We start from the raw sequence: 17,954 nt of genomic DNA on the forward strand, positions 1-17,954 counted from the left end.
GGTTGCAAGTTCAATCCCTGACCTTGCTCGGTGGATTAAGGATTGGGTGTTCCCTTGAGCCGTGGTGTAGGTTGCAGATGCGGCTTAGATCTGATGTGGCTGTGGCTGTGGTGTAGGCTGGCAGCTGTGGCTCTGATTCGGAACCCTACCCTGGGAACCTCCATATGCCTCGGGTATGGCCCTTAAAAGCAAAAAAAAAAAAAAAAAAAAAGGATCCAATGCACTCCCAGTTACACCAGGCTGAAAGAGTAGGACAATGGAAGGGAATGTGCACTTAGAGGGGTTATCAGACTCTATGAAAACCTACACTCATTGACGTGCTGGAGCCAGCTCTTACCTGCTCCATAGGTAATTGTTGACACCTCTTCCCAATCCCACATTAGGTGACTTAACTTTGGCAGCTTGGTATTGGCCATGGTAGAAATACTTATAGAAGTTGATGGTACAATTAAGTCCTTCTCCCCAAACTGGCGATTACATATCCGTCAGCATCCTACTGATGTGAGTGGTAGAAAACAGGAGAGTGAATTTTCTCCCACTGTGACCCTACTGAACATTTATTTGAGCCTGGTTCAAGAAAGGCCTCGAGAGGCATTCCCTTCGTGGCACAGCGGAAACGAATCCAACTAGGAACCGTGAGCTTGTGGGTTTGATCTCCGGCCTCACTCACTGGGTTACGGATCCGGCATTGCCATGAGCTGTGAAGTAGGTCAAGAGGTGGCTCAGATCTGGCATTGCTGTGGCTCTTGCATAGGCCAGCAGCAACAGCTCCGACTGGACTCCTAGCCTGGGAACCTCCATGTGCCGTGGGCGTGGCCCTAAAAAGACAAAAAGGAGGGGGGGCTTCTTTTACGGTTGGAATATTGCTGAGGCTTCTGGGTTCTGTACAGTGGAGAGACTCATTAGGGAAAGTAAGTGACAAGCTGTGATGGATCTCTGTGAGATAAAAAGAGAGCCAGCAGAATGGGCTCCCCTTCCTTGGCTCCTCTAGTTCAGTAGAAACTGGCGAGGCCGGGTCGGGTGGAGAAGAAGGAAGAAAATCCCTTGAAGAGTTTTGAGGACCGCTGCGGTTCTGTGAGCAGTTGCGATGGAGTTTTGCTGCGGTTCATCCCCCTCCACCACCAGAAGGCGCTCCTGCGCTGTCTCCGGGCCGACCGCCCCAGCCCCGCTTGGCGACGCTCTAGTCAACGCTTCTCTAAGGCCAGCCGGTTGACCGCCAAGCCGCTAGAGAAAGCCCAGCCAGCCTCGGGGCGTGCATCTTGCCTACGCGAGTCATGGAGCGTCTCCCAAAGCTCGCAGTCTTCGATCTGGGTGAGGGACAGGACTGGGAAGAGTTTCAGATTGGCGCTCTCTTTCTCCAACCCCAGTTGCTGCTCTCGAGGCCCTGCGCCCGCTCAGGCTGAGACCTCCCCCTCCTTCCTCGTAGATTACACGATCTGGCCGTTCTGGGTGGACACGCACGTAGACCCCCCGTTCCACAAGAGCAGGTGAGACAGGGTCCGGGAGGCCTGGGGCCGGGCAGAGCCCTGCGGGAGCTGAGCGCCCTCTCTCCCTCTCCAGTGATGGAACTGTACGAGACAGGCGCGGCCAAACCGTCCGACTGTACCCAGAGGTGCCTGAGGTCCTGGAAAGATTGCAGGGCCTGGGGATTCCCGTCGCGGCAGCTTCACGGTACGAAGAGCATCTGAAAATACTGCCCGTGTAATGCTGACAGATGCATGCACAGGCAGACTTACCGTGTAACCCCTTGGCTACAAAAATTTAGGTGGTCCAAATTTGAAGGTATTTCCATATTTTCCGAATTGTACCCACTCCTGTGCCTTTTGTTTACTGGCTCAGTGCCACCTGTGTCAGATAGGAAGGATATGGAGTTGAATAAAGGCCAAGGTGTCTACCCATGCTGGAAGAATAGCAAGTCAGTTTCCCCCAGCCCTGGCCTTCCACTCTCCTGATCCCACCTACTATGCCTTTTTGCAGGACAGGTGAGGTTGAAGGAGCCAACCAGCTGCTGGAGCTCTTCGACCTGGTCAGACATTTTGTTCATCGGGAAATCTATCCAGGCAGCAAGGTCACGCACTTTGAGAGGTACACGGACATAAGGGGAGAAGCAGGGAAAGAGAAAACCAGAAAGGCTGGAAGAGCTTTGAGGTTATTACCCACCCTACCCACTGCCTGTCTTGCACAGGTTGCATCGGAAAACTGGAGTTCCTTTCTCCCAGATGATCTTCTTTGATGATGAGAAGCGGAATATTGTAGACGTCAGCAAACTAGGTACTGAGTGGTGAGGATAGCCGTTTGGGGAGTGAGAAGAAAGATTCCTAACAGGGAAAGGGTTAGGTAGATATGTACTGAATGGATAGTTTGCATGCATGTGACACCCCAAAGAGGTCAGTCACAATAAGCCTGATGAAATGTGGCTTCTTTTCTTTCTAGGTGTTGCCTGTGTTCATGTCCAGAATGGAATGAACCTTCAGACCCTAACTCAAGGATTAGAGGTGTTTGCAAAGGCCCAGGCTGGACTCTGAGGTCCAGTCTTGTGGATGAGCCTCTTTGGAGGCATAGAACTGAGAGGAAATCAGGAGGGCATTTTCAGGTGCATTTGTAAATTATTATTAAAGTGTATTTGTTTGTGGCACAAGAAATCTTACCCAGTGTGGGCTATTTTTCTGTTTTTCCAGTGTATGACCCCAGGGTGGGCCATCTGGAGATGCCAAGGCACTGGACTGCATCAAGTTCTGCCTTTTGAACGTGTGGCAAACCCAAGACTGTGATCCCCTTGTGCTCGCCCCATCTCCACCCCTGTCCTAAGCTTTGTCAAGGGCAAGAAGAGCTCTTTCACTGGCCCCAAGTATTGGGATACGTTACCCTGCACATTTCCTTCCAGGAAACCAAGACTTTGTTCTTGGGGTAGGGGTGGGGCGCCGTTTTTATATAGTGGGAAACTAAGCAGCGGCTTTAAGACAAGCATGGGTTTGGGTCTGGTGTTTTGGGTCACACGTGACAGCAGTGGTCTCCCTGACGCTTGCTGATGATGTCTCCGTGGCGCTCCAAGGAGGGATTGGCCAAAGCCGGTCTCTAAGCGATGAGCGCAGCACCCTCCCAGAAGCAAGGCGGAAGCGCGCCGAACGCGGTGGGGCGGAGGCGGGAGAAGCGAGACGCGCGATGAGTGGTCTCGGCCGGCTCTTCGGGAGGGGTGAGCCCGAGCGAGACTGGTCACCGGGAGGTGCGGGCCACAAGGGGCGGGGGAAGACCCAGGAGACGCCGTCCCGAAAACCCTGCTGGGCCAGCAGGCGCCGCCTTGTCAGGGCGCCTGGCTCCGGCTGCCTGCCTTCCCCCAGCTCCGAGGGAAGAACTGGAGGCCGGGAGGGGGCGCGAGTGGAGGGCGTGGCGACTGTGCGGGCTGCCGGTGGTGAGGCTTGCGGGACGAGTTCCTGCCTGTCAGCATCCAGTCCTTTCCAAATCACTGCCGCTTACTTTATGCTGGGCCACAGGCAATCTGAAGTGACTGAAGAAAGATTGCCTTCTTGAAGTTCTTCGGTGGGGGAGGAAAGCAAGCAAAAACTGGCATTTACGGTATAGTGTAGCAACTCCGTGATGACATGTTCCTAAAAACCAGGGGCCCACAAAAGAAGCAGGCGTGGCGGGTGGTGATCCGGAAGGCTAGAAGTATGCCAGGTGGAGGATTGAGGTTCTCCAGGAAGAGGTAACTGTGTGCAAATCAGAAGCAGGGAAAAGTATGGTATATTTAGGGAAACGAGTTTAGGCTGCCCTGGGAGTGAGTGTGTGCATAGGTAGTGAGTGAAGGAGTGCACATGTGTGTAGTGAAGAGAAAAGTGGATGTGTGGATGGAGAGGTTAACAAGGGCCAGGTCACAAAGGACCTTGCATGTCTTGTAAAAAGCGTTTTTGGGAGAGTTCCTGTCGTGGCGCAGCAGAAATGAATCTGACTAGGGACCATGAGGGTCCAAACCTTGGCCTCGCTGAGTGGGTTAAGGATCTGGCGTTGCTGTGGCTGTGGTATAGGCCGCCAGCTGTAGCTCCAATTATAGACCCCTAGCCTGGGAACCTCCACATGCTGTGGGTGTGGCCCTAAAAAGAAAAAATAATAATAATAAGTTTTTTGAGACTTCCAGTTGTTGGCTAAGCCAGTTAAGGACCAGATGTTGCCTCTGTAAGGGTTCAATCCCTGGCCTTGCTCATTGGATTAAGGATCTGACATTGCTGCAGGTTGCAACATAGGTCACAAATGCTGCTCAGATCTGATGTTGCCATAACTGTGGCTTAGGCCTGCGGCTACAGCTCCAATTAGACACCTGGCCTGGGAACATTCATATGTCACAGGCATGGCCATCAAAAGGAAAAAGAAAAAGTGTTTTGGATTTTATCCTGTAGGCAATGGAGAATATGGAACGATATTAAGCAGGCAGGGGCCATCAGATTTTTTTTTTTTTTTTAAATAAATCTGTTAGAGGTGCAGAAGATGAAGGGAGAAGTTGAGAAGAGGTTTTTTTTTCTCTAGCCCTCTGCGATTTCCATATGTGGCAGGTGTGGCTGTAAAAAGGAAAAAAAAAAGCAAGTGAACTCTGGTGGAGGACATGATAATGAAGAAGTTATGCATGTGTGGGTTTAGGGAGTGTAAGGGAAGTCTTTGCACCTTCCACTCAGTTTGCTGTGAACTCAAAACTGCTCTAAAGAATAGTCTATTTGGGGGAAGAAGAAAAAAAAGACTGGGAGTGACTTGAAAGGTAGCTTGGAATAGCAAAAGAATGCTGACCTTGCAAGTTATACTGCTGCCTTTCAATTCCTGAGCAATCTCTTACTCCTGGTGATCTTTAGACCAAAATGTTAACCTCCTTGTGCCTTGTGTATTTGTAAGGTGGAGATAGTACTTTGGTTGTAGACAGTCATTTGGGAATTCGTAATAACGTGGTCAATTGCATAGCACCTCCTATATACTCAGTGATCAGTGGCTAATATTTGTACTTCGCACAACATGGGCTTCCTCACGGATTCCAGGGAAGAAAGAGAAGGGGCCAACCCCTGAAGAGGCAATACAGAAACTGAAGGAGACAGAGAAAATATTGATCAAGAAACAGGAGTTTCTGGAGCAGAAGATTCAACAGGAGCTACAAGCCGCCAAGAAGCATGGGACCAAGAATAAGAGAGGTAATGGGGGGAAAGGCACCAACAGGGAGGGCCTGGTGGGAAGCTGAGGCTTCTGGCTCTGATGTTCAGTTTGGGCTGGGTCAGCCGCCCTACAGGCTTTGCGGAGAAAGAAGAGGTTGGAACGGCAGCTGGCACAAACCGACGGGACGTTATCCACCCTGGAGTTTCAGCGTGAAGCCATTGAGAATGCCACCACCAATGCAGAAGTGCTTCGTACCATGGAGATTGCTGCCCAAGGCATGAAGAAGGCCTACCAGGACATGTGGGTATGGGGGGGAGGGCAGGAGGGGGCCCAGGCACTGGTAGCTTGGTATTGTACTTTGAACTTTAAAACCTCTCTGAATGTGGGAGTTCTTGTCGTGCAATGGAAACAAATCCACTAGGAACCATGAGGTTGCGGGTTTCAGTCTTGTCCTCCCTCAGTGAGTTAAGGATCTGGCATTGCTGTGAGCTATGGTGTAGGTCACAGACGCAGCTTAGATCTGGCATTGCTGTGGTGTAGGCCGGCAGCTGTAGCTCCGATTGGACCCCTAGCCTGAGAATCTCCATATGCCGCAAGTGCAGCCCTGAAAAGCGCAAAAAAAAAAAACCAAAAAAAAGCAAAAAACCCTCTCCAAATGTGAATTTGAAGTAGAGACTCCTGTGCTGGCTAGCCATCTATCAGCCTCCTCATTTGTTGCAATACCATCTCTTTATTGGTTGGGGCGTTCTGGGGAGGAAAGATGATTCTCCTCATTTTTAAAGATCCTTCAGGAGCTCCTGCTATGGTGCAACGGAATTGGTGGCATCTTGGGAGCGCTGGAATGTGGGTTCGATTCCTGGCCTGGCACAGCGGGTTAAGGCTCCAGCATTGCCATAGCTTCAGCTTAGGTCAAGACTGTGGCTCAGATCTGTTCCCTGGACGGGGAACTCCATATGCTTTGGGGTGGCCAAAAATGAAAAAGAGAAAAAAAGACCCTTCAGAGAGTGCAACCAATCCTCCCCATTGTGGCTTCTTGCCATTTCTCAGCCCAGACTTGCCTCTTTGCACTTTTCCAGGGGTCTCTTTTACCTGGTAGCCATGGATTTATCAGTCTGAAGCCACAGGCAAGAGGGACATCATATGAGATGAAAAAGTCTGGGGGGATGGGGATTGTCACCTCATTTCTGGGCTACTATATATCTTGTTCTCAGGGACATTGACAAGGTGGATGAACTGATGGCTGACATCACAGAACAACAGGAGGTGGCCCAGCAGATCTCAGATGCCATTTCTCGGCCCATGGGCTTTGGAGATGATGTGGATGAGGTGATTGGGAGTGAGGAGTCGGGAATATTGGAGAAAGCGTGCCTGGGAAAATCGTGGGGCAGGTTTGGGGCGCTCCAAAAGTGGGATGTTTTTGGAAGTAGAATTTTCCTTTCTTCGTCTTGAGTTGTCTTATCATCCCATATCCAGGATGAACTGTTGGAGGAACTAGAGGAGCTCGAGCAGGAGGAATTGGCCCAAGAATTGTTACAAGTGGGCGAAAAGGCAGAGGAACCCCCAATCAAACTTCCCAGTGTACCGTCTACACATCTGCCTGCAGAGCCAGGTACCCAGGGCTGTTCTATCTTCTCAAGGATTTGACAGGGTGGGATATATATGGGGCAAAATTATTCCTCATCTATCCTGCCTCAAAGAATCCAGGCAGAGAGGGCTGCTGCTGAAGTTGTACAGGTTGTTGACTGCATAAGGGTACCTGGCTGTAAGGGATTGGGGACTGAAATCCAGCCTGTGCTTCACTTAGCAAACTGTGTCCCTTGGTCTGGGGCTGCAAATGCTGGGAGAAAAGTACCTTCTGATTTGCACAAAGGTGCTGATTTAGCAGCAGCCCAGAAAGCAAGACCACACCCTTGGCTTCTTTGCTGGGAGAGAGCATTCTGAAGACTCTGGGTGTTGTAGCAGGGATGGTTGGAAGTTGCTTAGGTCTTAACACTTCTTTCTCTGGGTGTCCTTGTCCCCAAAGCTCCCAAAGCAGATGAAGATGAAGAAGAACTAAAGCAGTTGGCTGAATGGGTGTCCTGATGAGTCTGGGCTTGTCTGCCCAATGCTGCCTACGTTGTTCTCTTTTCCTTAAGTGCCAAGTGCTGAGCTAAAGGAACCTAGCCTTGTTGGGAGGTCCTGCTGAGGGTGGCAGTATGACCCTGTGTGAGAAAAGGGTCTGTTGCCCTCCCATCCCTGGCTCAACTCTGAAGAAGGATCTCGGTGTGGGAGGAGCCCCTGGGCTCCCTTCGATAGCAGTTACAGTGCCCTTGTTCCCAATAAAATGGGGCAGATGGAATCCTAGTGCTAATACTGCCTTGTCTAAACCTGAAATTTGTCTGCTGTTCCTTGGAGCTTTGTTTCAAGAAATGGCTAATAATGAGCATACTGAAGGGGAGTTGGCACCTAGAACAAATGGGAGCTTCCAATATCTTAACCTCTGTTCCAGGCAGATATTGTTCCATCTTTCCAGCTGGTTTGTCCTAGAGTTGCCAAGTGCTGAGGGTGAGGAAACTGCCATCTCTTATTTATCCTAGAATCATGTGGCTCTGTCCCTGAGTCCTCCCCCATCACTTTTCACCCAGTCGTGCCTCTGCCAAGAGAGCACCATGATTTACCACCCGTTTTCCTTTGACAAAGCCTATTTTCAAGGACAGGAAAGGGGGAGGGGGGCAAGTAGCTTTCCCTTCTCTGGAACGCATAGTTAATAGGCTTGGTGTGAACTGTCACTTGCATGTGTAGGAGCAATAATGAGATGGGCCATGAGTCACTGCGATTGTTTCAGTAGTGGTTAAGGTGGCATTTGGAGGAGGAAGGAACCACCTCCTGATACCCATTTCTAAAAGAAGGGATAGGAGTTCCCATTGTGGCTCAGTGGTAACAAACCTGACTAGTATCCATGAGGACACGGGTTCGATCCCTGGCCTCACTCAGCAGGTTAAAGGATCTGGTGTTGCTGTGAGCTGTGGTGAGGGTTGCAGATGAGGCTCAGATCTGGCGTTGCTCTGGTGTAAGCCGGAAGCTGCAGCTCTGATTTGACCCCTAGCCTGGGAACCTCCGTATGCTGCAGTGTGGCCCTACAAAGCAAAAAAATAATAATAAATAAAAGAAGGAACAGTGCCATCCCTTTGGACTATACACAGGCAGAGCCATGACTAAGCAGAGCAACCAAGGGCCTCCACTCCACTGCTTGAACATTAAGAGCTCACAGAGATATAAAATAATGAGCATGTACTCAGCCAGAATGATGAAGCTTCCCCAAAGCAGGTGCAACCTCTGAGCATGCCCACCCCACCCCCAATGAGCCCCATATGAGCTACAGTGTAGATTACTGTGTCGACCCTTGTCAAAATGACTGGTTCAGGCTTGGAGCAGAAATCCACCTCTTACCCTTGGCGGTGTTCCCTGCTAAAGTTTCCCTGAAGAATGAATGTTCTGTGACTCCAGCTGATGAAACTAAAACACAATTAGATTTATTTTTGGTATAAAAGATTTTTAGCCCCAGACCCTGCTGTTTTGCTCCCTCTCCACCCCCTCCCTCCCTCAGCCACTTTCAGGTACTAATTTCCAAGGACTGGTGATGATGAGTGGTGCTGGGGGGCTGGCACATGGCCTCGAGCAGCCTGATCTCATGGGTGGCTTGCTCAGGCTGAAACTTGAGCACCCAGGGATCCTTGATGATGTCCAGGATGGTGGCACGCTTGGTGGCTTGGCGTAGCGTCTGGAGGACCAGGTTCTAGGGCAGGGGAGAGAGAGGTCTTGGCTGAGCTGGCCCCCCATTGTGCTACACAGGCAATAAGCAGCTGGACCTAAGAAAGAAGCAGGATAGCCCATCACACCACTCTGGTGAAAAGGAGTGTGACCCTGACTTTACCCTGAAAAGCCTCCTGTCTGCTCAGAAAGCCCACACCTTGAGGGAAGGGGGAGGAAGTGTTCCTTGAGGGGAATCCTCTCAGAATCCCCTTCTGGCCTAAGGAGATAGAGGCTGAAACCTGCTCATCACCCACATGCCAGGGGTTGGCCCTTGGAGCCCTCCCGCTATTCTAGGGCAGGGTAAAGGGGTGCGATGGCTCTGAAAGGACAGCCTTCCCTCGGGTTGGGAGGCCTAGGTTGGTAGCCCCTCCCTGTGGGTCACCCCTGAGGCCTTAGCCCTCCTGGGGGAGCCAGCACCTTGCACTCCTGGGAGATGGCATAGCTAGGTGGAAAAGTGACCTCCTTCTGAGTCTCTTTCAGTAACTTCTTGAGATTGGTGTCATCAAAGGGCAGACGGGCGACCACTAGAGTGTAGAGGATGACACCCATGCTCCAGGTGTCAGACAGGAAAGGGTTGTAGGGCAAGCCTAGCAAGATCTCCGGGCAGGCATAAGCAAAGCTGCCACAGTAGGTCTGGCTGAGGTGGTTAAAGCAGTTCATTTGGCGATAGGAAGGGCTATTCCGCACAGGCTGGTTAGAAGGCACCATCTTGGCGAAGCCAAAGTCCGATATCTTCACATTCTCCCGCTTGTCCAGCAGCAGGTTCTCCAACTTTAAGTCCCTACCAGCAGCAGAAAGGCTGGGGGTCAGGAGAGGGCTTAGCGTTAGACCCAGAGCTGAAGGGCCGGGGGTCAGAGGCTAGAGGTGAGGAGAGGCAAAGGGGGAAGAGAGATGCAATTATGAAGACACAGGGCAGAGAGGAAGGAAAGCCATGGAGCTATGAGCAGAGCCCACAGGGGAGAGAGGATGGTGCCTGAGGACCACTAGGAGCTCACCATCGCTTTTAATAAAGTGCTGTGCTCACAGTGGGTACTTAATAAATGTTCTTGACCAGGTGACTAAAATAAAGTGGATGAATGGGTGTAGATACTGCAGGGAGAGGTGAAGCGAAGGAAAAAAGAGGGCAGAAAATGGGAGATGTGCATCAAACCCCCTTGAGAGCCCAAAGGCCCCAGTCGGGGTGGCAGCGCCCTCACCGGTGCACGATGCCCTTGCTGTGCAGGTAGGCGATGCCCAGGGTCATCTGGGAGAACCACTTGCCAGCAAGGGGCTCAGAGCAGGCCCCGTAGCGCTGGATCCACTCAAGGACGTCACCACCCTGAGCCAGCTCCAGGATGATGTACACTCGGGACGTGGTCTCGATGGCCTGATAGAAGTTGATGAGGTACTTGTGCCGCAGGACCTTCATCACCTGGCCCCAGGAGAGGGATCCATCACACACAGGCAGGGAGAGCCCCGGCTGTGCTCCCAGCCCTCTCCTACTCTCCTACGGCTACTTTCTTGGAACTTTGCAACAGGAACAAACCCCAGAGGGCCGATGGCCTATGGGCAAACCTGTGCTTTGCACTCTACCTTTTTAAGAGCCTGGAGGTGAGGTGGAAAGAGACGGAGTTAACATCAAGTCATTTTGCTAGCTGCCCGCTGAGTCATTCCGTTGACTCCACCCGCTCCCAACCATACCCCTTCTGGGAAGCCTTGAGCAGCTTGGTACCTGTTCCCTCTTCTAGCCCCCTTTCCAACCTGTATCTCACGGGGCAGGAACTTGTTAAGATAGTCCTCAGAGGCCTTCTTTTTTGAGATGATCTTGACAGCCACCATGACCTTCTGCTTTGTGTAGTAAGCTTCATACACTGTTCCATAGGAGCCATTGCCAATGACCTTGCCCACTTCGTAACCATACTCCTCCATGACGGAGCGATAGGCTGTGGCGGGTGGTGCTGATTCCAAGGTGTCTCCCTTCCCCATGATGTCGGGCTTGCTGAGACCAGGGAGCTTTGCTACGGAAAAGCCTCCTGTCTGCTCAGAAAGCCAACACCTTGAGCCGCTGAAGGCTAGGGTGCCAAAGTGAAGTTAGTCTCCAAAAGCTTGCCTGTGTAGTCACACAAGTTTGGGATGCTGGGGTCAGCTCGCCACTAGGAACTTGGAGGAGGAAGAAGAGAGAAGCGGTTCTTTTTGTCTCCACTGGCTGTTGTTACTTCTTTCTCCTCTTGGTTACGGAACTCCCCAAGGTTCCATGTTCCACACACATCATAATTCATCTTCTATCCACCATTGGCCACAAGGCTGGAGAAGGAAATGCAGTTTGGAACATATTCGTCGCTGGAGGCACCTTCGTAATCTGGTGAGACCCCCCTCCATGGATCTGGTCCTTTCAACCAGTCATGATTATTGAGCACCTACTATGTGCCAGGCAGTGTGCTGAGTGCTGGGAGAAAATAACCAATAAGACCAATAGAGACCCTATGCTACTAGCATTTCTAATCAAGCATGAGAAACACCTAAGTGTGAAAATACTACAGAGAATTAAAATATTGTAGAAGCATATTTTAAGGAGTCGTAACGTTAAATGTATTTCTTCCCCACTGGTGAGGGGTGGGGTGTGGTGGTGGGTGGCTTAAAACAGCCTCCTTTTTTTTTTTTTTTTCTTTTTTTAAACAAATTGAGGAGTCCCCACCATGGCTCAGCAGTTAACAAACCTGACTAGCACCCATGAGGGCATGGGTTTGATCCCTGGCCTTGCTCAGTGTGTTAAGGATCTGGTGTTGCTGTGGTGTAGGTTGCAGACACGGCTCTGATCCCATGCTTCTGTGGCTCTGGTGTAGGCCGGGCTGTGGCTCAAATTGGACCCCTAGCCTGGGAACGTCCATATGCTGCATATGTGGCCCTAAAGAGACAAAAAACAAAACAAGAAAACAAACAAAAAAACAAATTGAGCTAGACTCGGGTGGTTTGTCTGGTGGCATCATCTCAACTAGGATGGGTTGTTTCTGCACACAGCCTCCTTATTCATTAGACAAGGAGAGTTCCCTCACATAGTAGCATCGAATTTCAAGAGAAAAAATAAGCGGAAATTTCATGACCATTTAGAGGCCTACGCACCAAAATCACAAAGCATCATTTCCATACCTTTATAGGAGTAAAGATGGTTACAAGGATCACTCAGACTAAAGGGATGGTGATGCAGACTCCTCTTAACCTTGAAATGCATCTTATCTTGCCTTCCATGACCTTTAACTCTTCAGTCCTTCCATCCCTCCAGCCATTCCTCAGGTTCCTTTGGATCCTTCCCTACCATCCATCCCTTAACCACACCCCGAGGGTTCTGTCATAGGCCTTATTTCCTCACTCTTACATCCTCCCTTAAGGATCTCATGGAAACCCTGTTATTTTTTAACTGATCTCTCCAGCAAGCCTTCTGTTCCCCTCCAGTAAACTGTTTGCCCTGAAGTGCAAGGAATAAAGCTGATTTTATTCCCATAAAAATTCAGTGCCTCCCCATTCTCCTCAGGATCAAGTCCAAATTCTTTTATGTGGCTTCAAGATTTGATCCTGTTTACCTCTTCAGTTTTATCTCTTAACGTACATGCAATGCTCCAGCTAAACAATTGCTTTTCTTTCATTGTTCCCTCTGTTCTGGCAAACTCCTACTCTCCCGTCAGGATGTAGCTGATGAACTGTCTTGAAGAAGCCTTTACTGACTGCGCAAGCCCAAATTAGATGTTCCTCCCTCCTGCATGCTCCCACAGCCCCAAAACTTTTTCGAATGTAGTCTGTAATTGTTTTTCTTACTTGCCTCTCCCACTAGGCTAGAAGGCAGGCCAAGTGATGAGAGGAGGGAGGTGAAGTCAGAGATTTGAGAAGAATGCTTGTGTAGACGGGAGAACTGATTTAGAAAATGGGTGTAACTGGGCAGTATTAAGGGACCAACTGAGATTGGAGAACACAATTAATAGACACAAGGTTTTGGGGTTTGTGTGTGTCATTTTGCCTTTTTCTTGGGCCGTTCCCGCAGCATATGGAGGTTCCCAGGCTAGGGGTCTAATCGGAGCTGTAGCCTCCCGCCTACGCCAGAGCCACAGCAATGCGGGATCCGAGCTGCATCTGCAACCTACACCACAGCTCACCGCAATGCCAGATCCTTAACCCGCTGAGCAAGGCCAGGGATTGAACCCACAACCTCATGGTTCCTAGTTGGGATTCGTTAACCACTGAGCCATGACGGGAACTCCTTTTTTTTTTTCTTTTTTTTTTTTTTTTTTTTTGGTTGCGCCTGCAGCATGCATATGTTCCCAGGCTAGGGGAGCAAACCCATGCTACAGCAGTGACCCAAGCCACAGCAGTGACAACACCGGACCCTTAACCCACTGTGCTACCAGGGAATTCCCAGCAGACACACAATCCTAACATATAGAGTGTTAAGATTACTTTAGCATCCTGAATATAGGTGCTGAATGTTGACATACAAATTGATCCAAGATTAAGGTTTCACTTGGCAGCTATAGTGAAAGAATAACAGGAGAGAGGCATCAAGAACATAGGCAAGAAGAGTTCCTGCTGTGGTGGAAGGGGATCAGCAGTGTCTCTGGGTTTGATGAGACACAGGTTTGATGCCCAACACAGTGGGTTAAGGATCCAGTACTGGTCGCAACTGCGGCTCGGATGTGATCCCTGGCCCAGGAGCTCCGTATGCCGAGAGGTGGCTGAAAAAACAAAAAAGAGCACAGGCAAGAATGTGGCTGAAATGATGAAATGTAGACTCTAAGCTGTGTGGGTTAGGAAAGCTAGAAAAAGGCCAAAGGGCAGGGGAAGGGGTTGCAGGTCTCAGTGAACCAGAACACGCTTGGTGGGAATGACAGAGCACAAAAGGTTGTGGTCAGAGGGGTTATCTAGTTTTAAGATTTTTGGGAGGGTGAGCTGGCACACAGAGAAAATAGGAAGAATCAGATTTCTTTTACATTCCATTCTCCAAAACAAAAAACAAACTCCAACAGATTATGCCATAGGCTACTGGTAAATTCCCATTTACTGACAAACTGATCCTGCTGGCAGGATGGTTCTGAAGTCCTGTTGGAAGCCAGATCTACATCTTCAATCTTTCAAGGTGAGCAGTTGTCCAGGGCACACTGTGGTAAGGAGGCCCACCCAGCCCTGCCTGACTTCTGCTCCCCCGGATAGCTCTGCTGGCAGCTCTGTTCTCATCATGTATAGCAGGTAAACAGTCCATTCAAGGAATGTGTATTAAGCTGCCTCTTATACAAAAGCACTATTAGATCCAAAGGATCCCAAGATGAATAAATTATAGTCCTCCTCTAAGGACTTAGAAATTAGCAAGGGAGACAGACATAAGAAGTTAAAAAAAATAGTATGACTGGAGTTCCCGTTGTGGCACAGTGCTTAACGAATCTGACTAGGAACCATGAGGTTGCGGGTTCAATCCCTGCCCTTGCTCAGTGGGTTAACGATCCGGTGTTGCCGTGAGCTGTGGTGTAGGTTGCAGACGTGGCTCGGATCCCGAGTTGCTGTGGCTCTGGCGTAGGCCAGTGGCTACAGCTCCGATTAGACTCCTAGCCTGGGAACCTCCATATGCTGAGGGATCGGCCCAAGAAATGGCAAAAAGACAAAAAAAAAATAGTATGACCAGATAAAGTCTGTAAATAAAGCCTGGAAGGAGCTTTCTAAGGGGAGGCTTTATAGAGAAGGTGGCATTTGCACAGTTCAAAAGAAGTATCCAGGCAGGTGAGTAGGGAATGGTAGACTAGACAGCCTAGGCAGAAGGAACTCTATAAAGCTTGCAAGCTTGAGAGGACAGGACAGTCAAGATTGCAATTTGAGGGAGTTCCCATCGTGGCACAGTGGTTAAACGAATCTGACTAGGAACCATGAGGTTGCGGGTTCGATCCCTGGCCTCTCTCAGTGGGTTAAGGATCTGGCATTGCCGAGAGCTGTGGTGTAGGTCGCAGATGGGCTCGGATCCCAAGTTGCTGTGGTTGTGGCGTAGGCTGGTGGCTACAGCTCCGATTGGACCCCTAGCCTGGGAACCTCCATATTCCACAGGAGCAGCCCTAGAAAAGGCAAAAGGACAAAAAAAAAAAGAAAGAAAAAGAAATTAAAAAAAAAAGACTGCAATTTGAGGGACTTCCCTTTGTGGCGCAGCGAAAAGGAATCCAACTAGGAACCACGAGGTTGCTGGGTTGATTCCCGGCCTTGCTCAGTGAGTCAAGGATCGGCGTTGCCATGAGCTGTGCTGTAGGTTGCAGACATGGCTCAGATCTGGTTTGGCTGTGGCTGTGGTATAGGCGGGCAGCTGCAGCTCCAATTAGACCTCTAGCCTGGGAATCTCTATATGCTGCTAGTACAGCCCCAAAAAGCAAAAAAAAAAAAAAAAAAGATTTCAATTTGAGGAGTTCCTGCTGTAGCAAAATGGGTTAAGAATCCCATTTGGGTCACTATGGAGATTTTGATCCCATGGATTGATGGGTCTGGCACTGCTGCAGCTGAGGCATAGGTTGAAGCTGCGGCTCACATTTGATCCCTGGCCTGGGAACATCCATATGCTGGGGGTGCAGCCATTTTATTTTATACACACACACACACACACACACACACACACACACACACACACACACACACACACACACACACATATATATATTTTTGCTTTTTGCTTTTTTAGGGCCTCACCCAAGGCACATGGAGGTTCCCAGGCTAGGGATCCAATTGGAGCTACAGCTGCCAGCCTACATCACAGCCACAGCCACACCAGATCTGAGCCATGTATGCAACCTACACTACAGCTCACAGCAATGCCAGATCCTTAACCCACTGAGTGAGGCCAGGGATCAAACATGCAACCTCATGGTTCCTAATCAGATGTGTTTCCGATGCGCCACGACAGGAACTCCTGGGTGCAGCCATTTATTTTTGTTTGTTTGTTTGTTTTTGTCTTTTTGCCTTTTCTAGGGCTGCTCCTGTGGCATATGGAGGTTCTCAAGCTAGGGGGCCTACACCAGAGCCACAGCAACGTGGGATCTGAGTCTCATCTGCAACCCACACTACAGCTTATGGCAACTCGGGATCCTTAACCCATTGAGCAAGGCCAGGGAGTGAACCTAAAACCTCATGGTTCCTAGTCAGATTCGTTAACCAATGAGCCACAACGGGAGCTCCTGGGTGCAGCCATTTAAAAAAAAAAAAAAAAAAGGTTTCAATTTAAAACTGGATGGGGTTCCAGAGGGAAAGGTATCCAGAGAAGTAATTTAGATCCATGTCTGAGAGGGCTAATATGCCAAACTTTCTGGACTCCTATATTACTCATAGTTAAATTCTGGTGTGCATCAAAATCATAGCTTGTTAAAAAATAGATGCCCAGTCCCCTCCTTCCCCAAGATCCTGACTTGGTGGAACCCAAGCACCTGTTTTTAATGTTTCTAGTTGAATATGTATGATGCCCAACAGGATTTAAAAACCACTATTGCAAACTAGTTATATAACACAAAAGCAGACTCACAGGTATAAGAGAATAAGCTAGTGGATATGGGGAGGGGGTGTGTGGTGGGGGTGGCGATATAGGGGGAGAATGCGAGGTACAAACTATTGGGTGTAAGATAGGCTCAAGGATGTATTGCACAACATGGGAAATATAGCCAATATTTTGTAATAACTGTATATGGAAAGTAACATTTAAAACTTGTATTAAAAAAAAAAAAAGAATCACTGCTGCAGGAAATAGGACATCCTTAAGATTAAAAAAGAAAAAAATCCTTACAGCAGCAGTGTGGAAAATGGATCCAAGGGGAGAGGTGACTAAGAGACTAGCAAGATGGTTGTCATATTTTAAGTGAGGGCATGAGGCCAGAACCTAGGCAGCATGGAGAGCAATTTCGAAGATATTTGAGAGAAAAGCAGGGGAACCTTGGTGGCTCTGATTTTAGCGGTGGGGTGGGGGTGGGGCGGTGTGGTTAATTGTGAAAGAGACCAGATGATTGTCACTTACAAGACTATCCCAAAGCCACTCTAGCTTACTTTTCTAATTACAAAATTCTTTGTCCAAAAATCTTAGTCTCCTACTTCCAGGATCGGCATCTCCTCCTGTGGAGAGGAGGGCTGAAGTGAGTAAATGAAGGGCTTTTCAAGCCATAAGCAACTCGAGACTTGTAGCTTTCTTTACTCAGGGAGAGGGACCCCTAAGTCAGCTTCCTGACATGTTGCTCCCAGGGGGCCAAACAAAGTCACAGTCCTGGGTTTTGATCTCCAGGTAATTTGCCTAATGGCAGATCCCTTGACAAATGAGTGTAAACTTTTCCAGAGTAATCTGCAATACAAAATTAAGAGAGGCAGAGTTCCCATCCTGGCGCAACGGAAACGAATCCGATTAGGAGGTGTGAGGTTTCGGGTTCCATCCCTGGCCTCGCTCAGTGGGTTAAGGACCCGGCGTTGCTGTCAGCTGTGGTGTAGGTTGCAGACACTGCTGGATCTGGCGTTGCTGTGGCTGTGGTGTAGACCGGCAGCTGTAGCTCCGATTAGACCCATAGCCTGGGAACCTCCATATGCCTCGGGTGCGGCCCTAAAAAGCAAAAGCAAACAAACAAACCCAAAAAACAAAATTAAGCGAGGCTCAAACACATACACACAGGTAAATAAAAATAAAGACACAGAAATCAAAGCATGTTGAGATTCTTTACCTGCAATTTACATTAAGTGTCAGGGTGCCCAACTCACGGGGTAAAAGTGCAAACATCCTATTTCTTTGCATGCTTCTACACCAGACCTGGCCCAGGCTCAGCTATCGCTGGACACAGGACGGTCGTTAAAAGATCAGGGCTCCAGTACAGCCTTCGGAAGATATATCACATATTTGGTTTGGGGCGAGAGGCCATTCATGACGGTTGGTAGAGCAATAGTCAGGTGAGATCCAGACTCTGTGACCCTTTCATGGGCTGTGTCCTCGCTGTCCTAGTATAGCGACGCCCAAAGCCTCACACCCGCCCGGGTTGGGGGCCCTGAACCGCCTCTTGGGGCTTGGCCTCAGCAGTGGG

At 49.5% G+C, this 17,954-nt stretch overlaps 3 protein-coding genes across 4 annotated transcripts; 2 read left to right on the forward strand and 1 right to left on the reverse strand.

Moving 5' to 3' along the window:
- The first annotated feature begins 1,173 nt into the window (after positions 1-1,173).
- Positions 1,174-2,647, forward strand: MDP1 (magnesium dependent phosphatase 1). The gene is made up of 6 exons (XM_047796420.1): positions 1,174-1,311; positions 1,427-1,487; positions 1,561-1,671; positions 1,978-2,085; positions 2,186-2,271; positions 2,434-2,647. The coding sequence occupies exons 1-6, from the start codon at positions 1,275-1,277 to the stop codon at positions 2,523-2,525; spliced, it is 495 nt and encodes a 164-aa protein (XP_047652376.1). The 5' UTR covers positions 1,174-1,274; the 3' UTR covers positions 2,526-2,647.
- Positions 2,527-7,500, forward strand: CHMP4A (charged multivesicular body protein 4A). 2 transcript variants are annotated; one of them, XM_047796418.1, is made up of 7 exons: positions 2,527-2,593; positions 2,679-3,223; positions 5,016-5,165; positions 5,250-5,427; positions 6,339-6,453; positions 6,601-6,736; positions 7,151-7,500. In XM_047796418.1, exons 2-7 carry the CDS (start codon positions 3,163-3,165, stop codon positions 7,207-7,209), a joined length of 699 nt encoding a protein of 232 aa, XP_047652374.1. In that variant the 5' UTR covers positions 2,527-2,593; positions 2,679-3,162; the 3' UTR covers positions 7,210-7,500. The 2 variants fall into 2 exon arrangements, with proteins under 2 accessions (XP_047652374.1, XP_047652375.1); XM_047796419.1 differs by lacking the exon at positions 2,527-2,593 and having other exon boundaries at positions 3,067-3,193.
- A 1,219-nt stretch (positions 7,501-8,719) lies between these two features.
- TSSK4 (testis specific serine kinase 4) lies at positions 8,720-17,868 on the reverse strand. The gene is made up of 5 exons (XM_047796424.1): positions 17,601-17,868; positions 10,660-11,202; positions 10,116-10,330; positions 9,337-9,736; positions 8,720-8,902 (listed from the first exon to the last, which is right to left on the reverse strand). Exons 2-5 carry the CDS (start codon positions 10,882-10,884, stop codon positions 8,720-8,722), a joined length of 1,023 nt encoding a protein of 340 aa, XP_047652380.1. The 5' UTR covers positions 10,885-11,202; positions 17,601-17,868.
- Positions 17,869-17,954: the final 86 nt, after the last annotated feature.

The sequence above is a fragment of the Phacochoerus africanus genome, chromosome 9, assembly GCF_016906955.1.
Source record: "Phacochoerus africanus isolate WHEZ1 chromosome 9, ROS_Pafr_v1, whole genome shotgun sequence".
Lineage (NCBI taxonomy): Eukaryota > Metazoa > Chordata > Mammalia > Artiodactyla > Suidae > Phacochoerus > Phacochoerus africanus.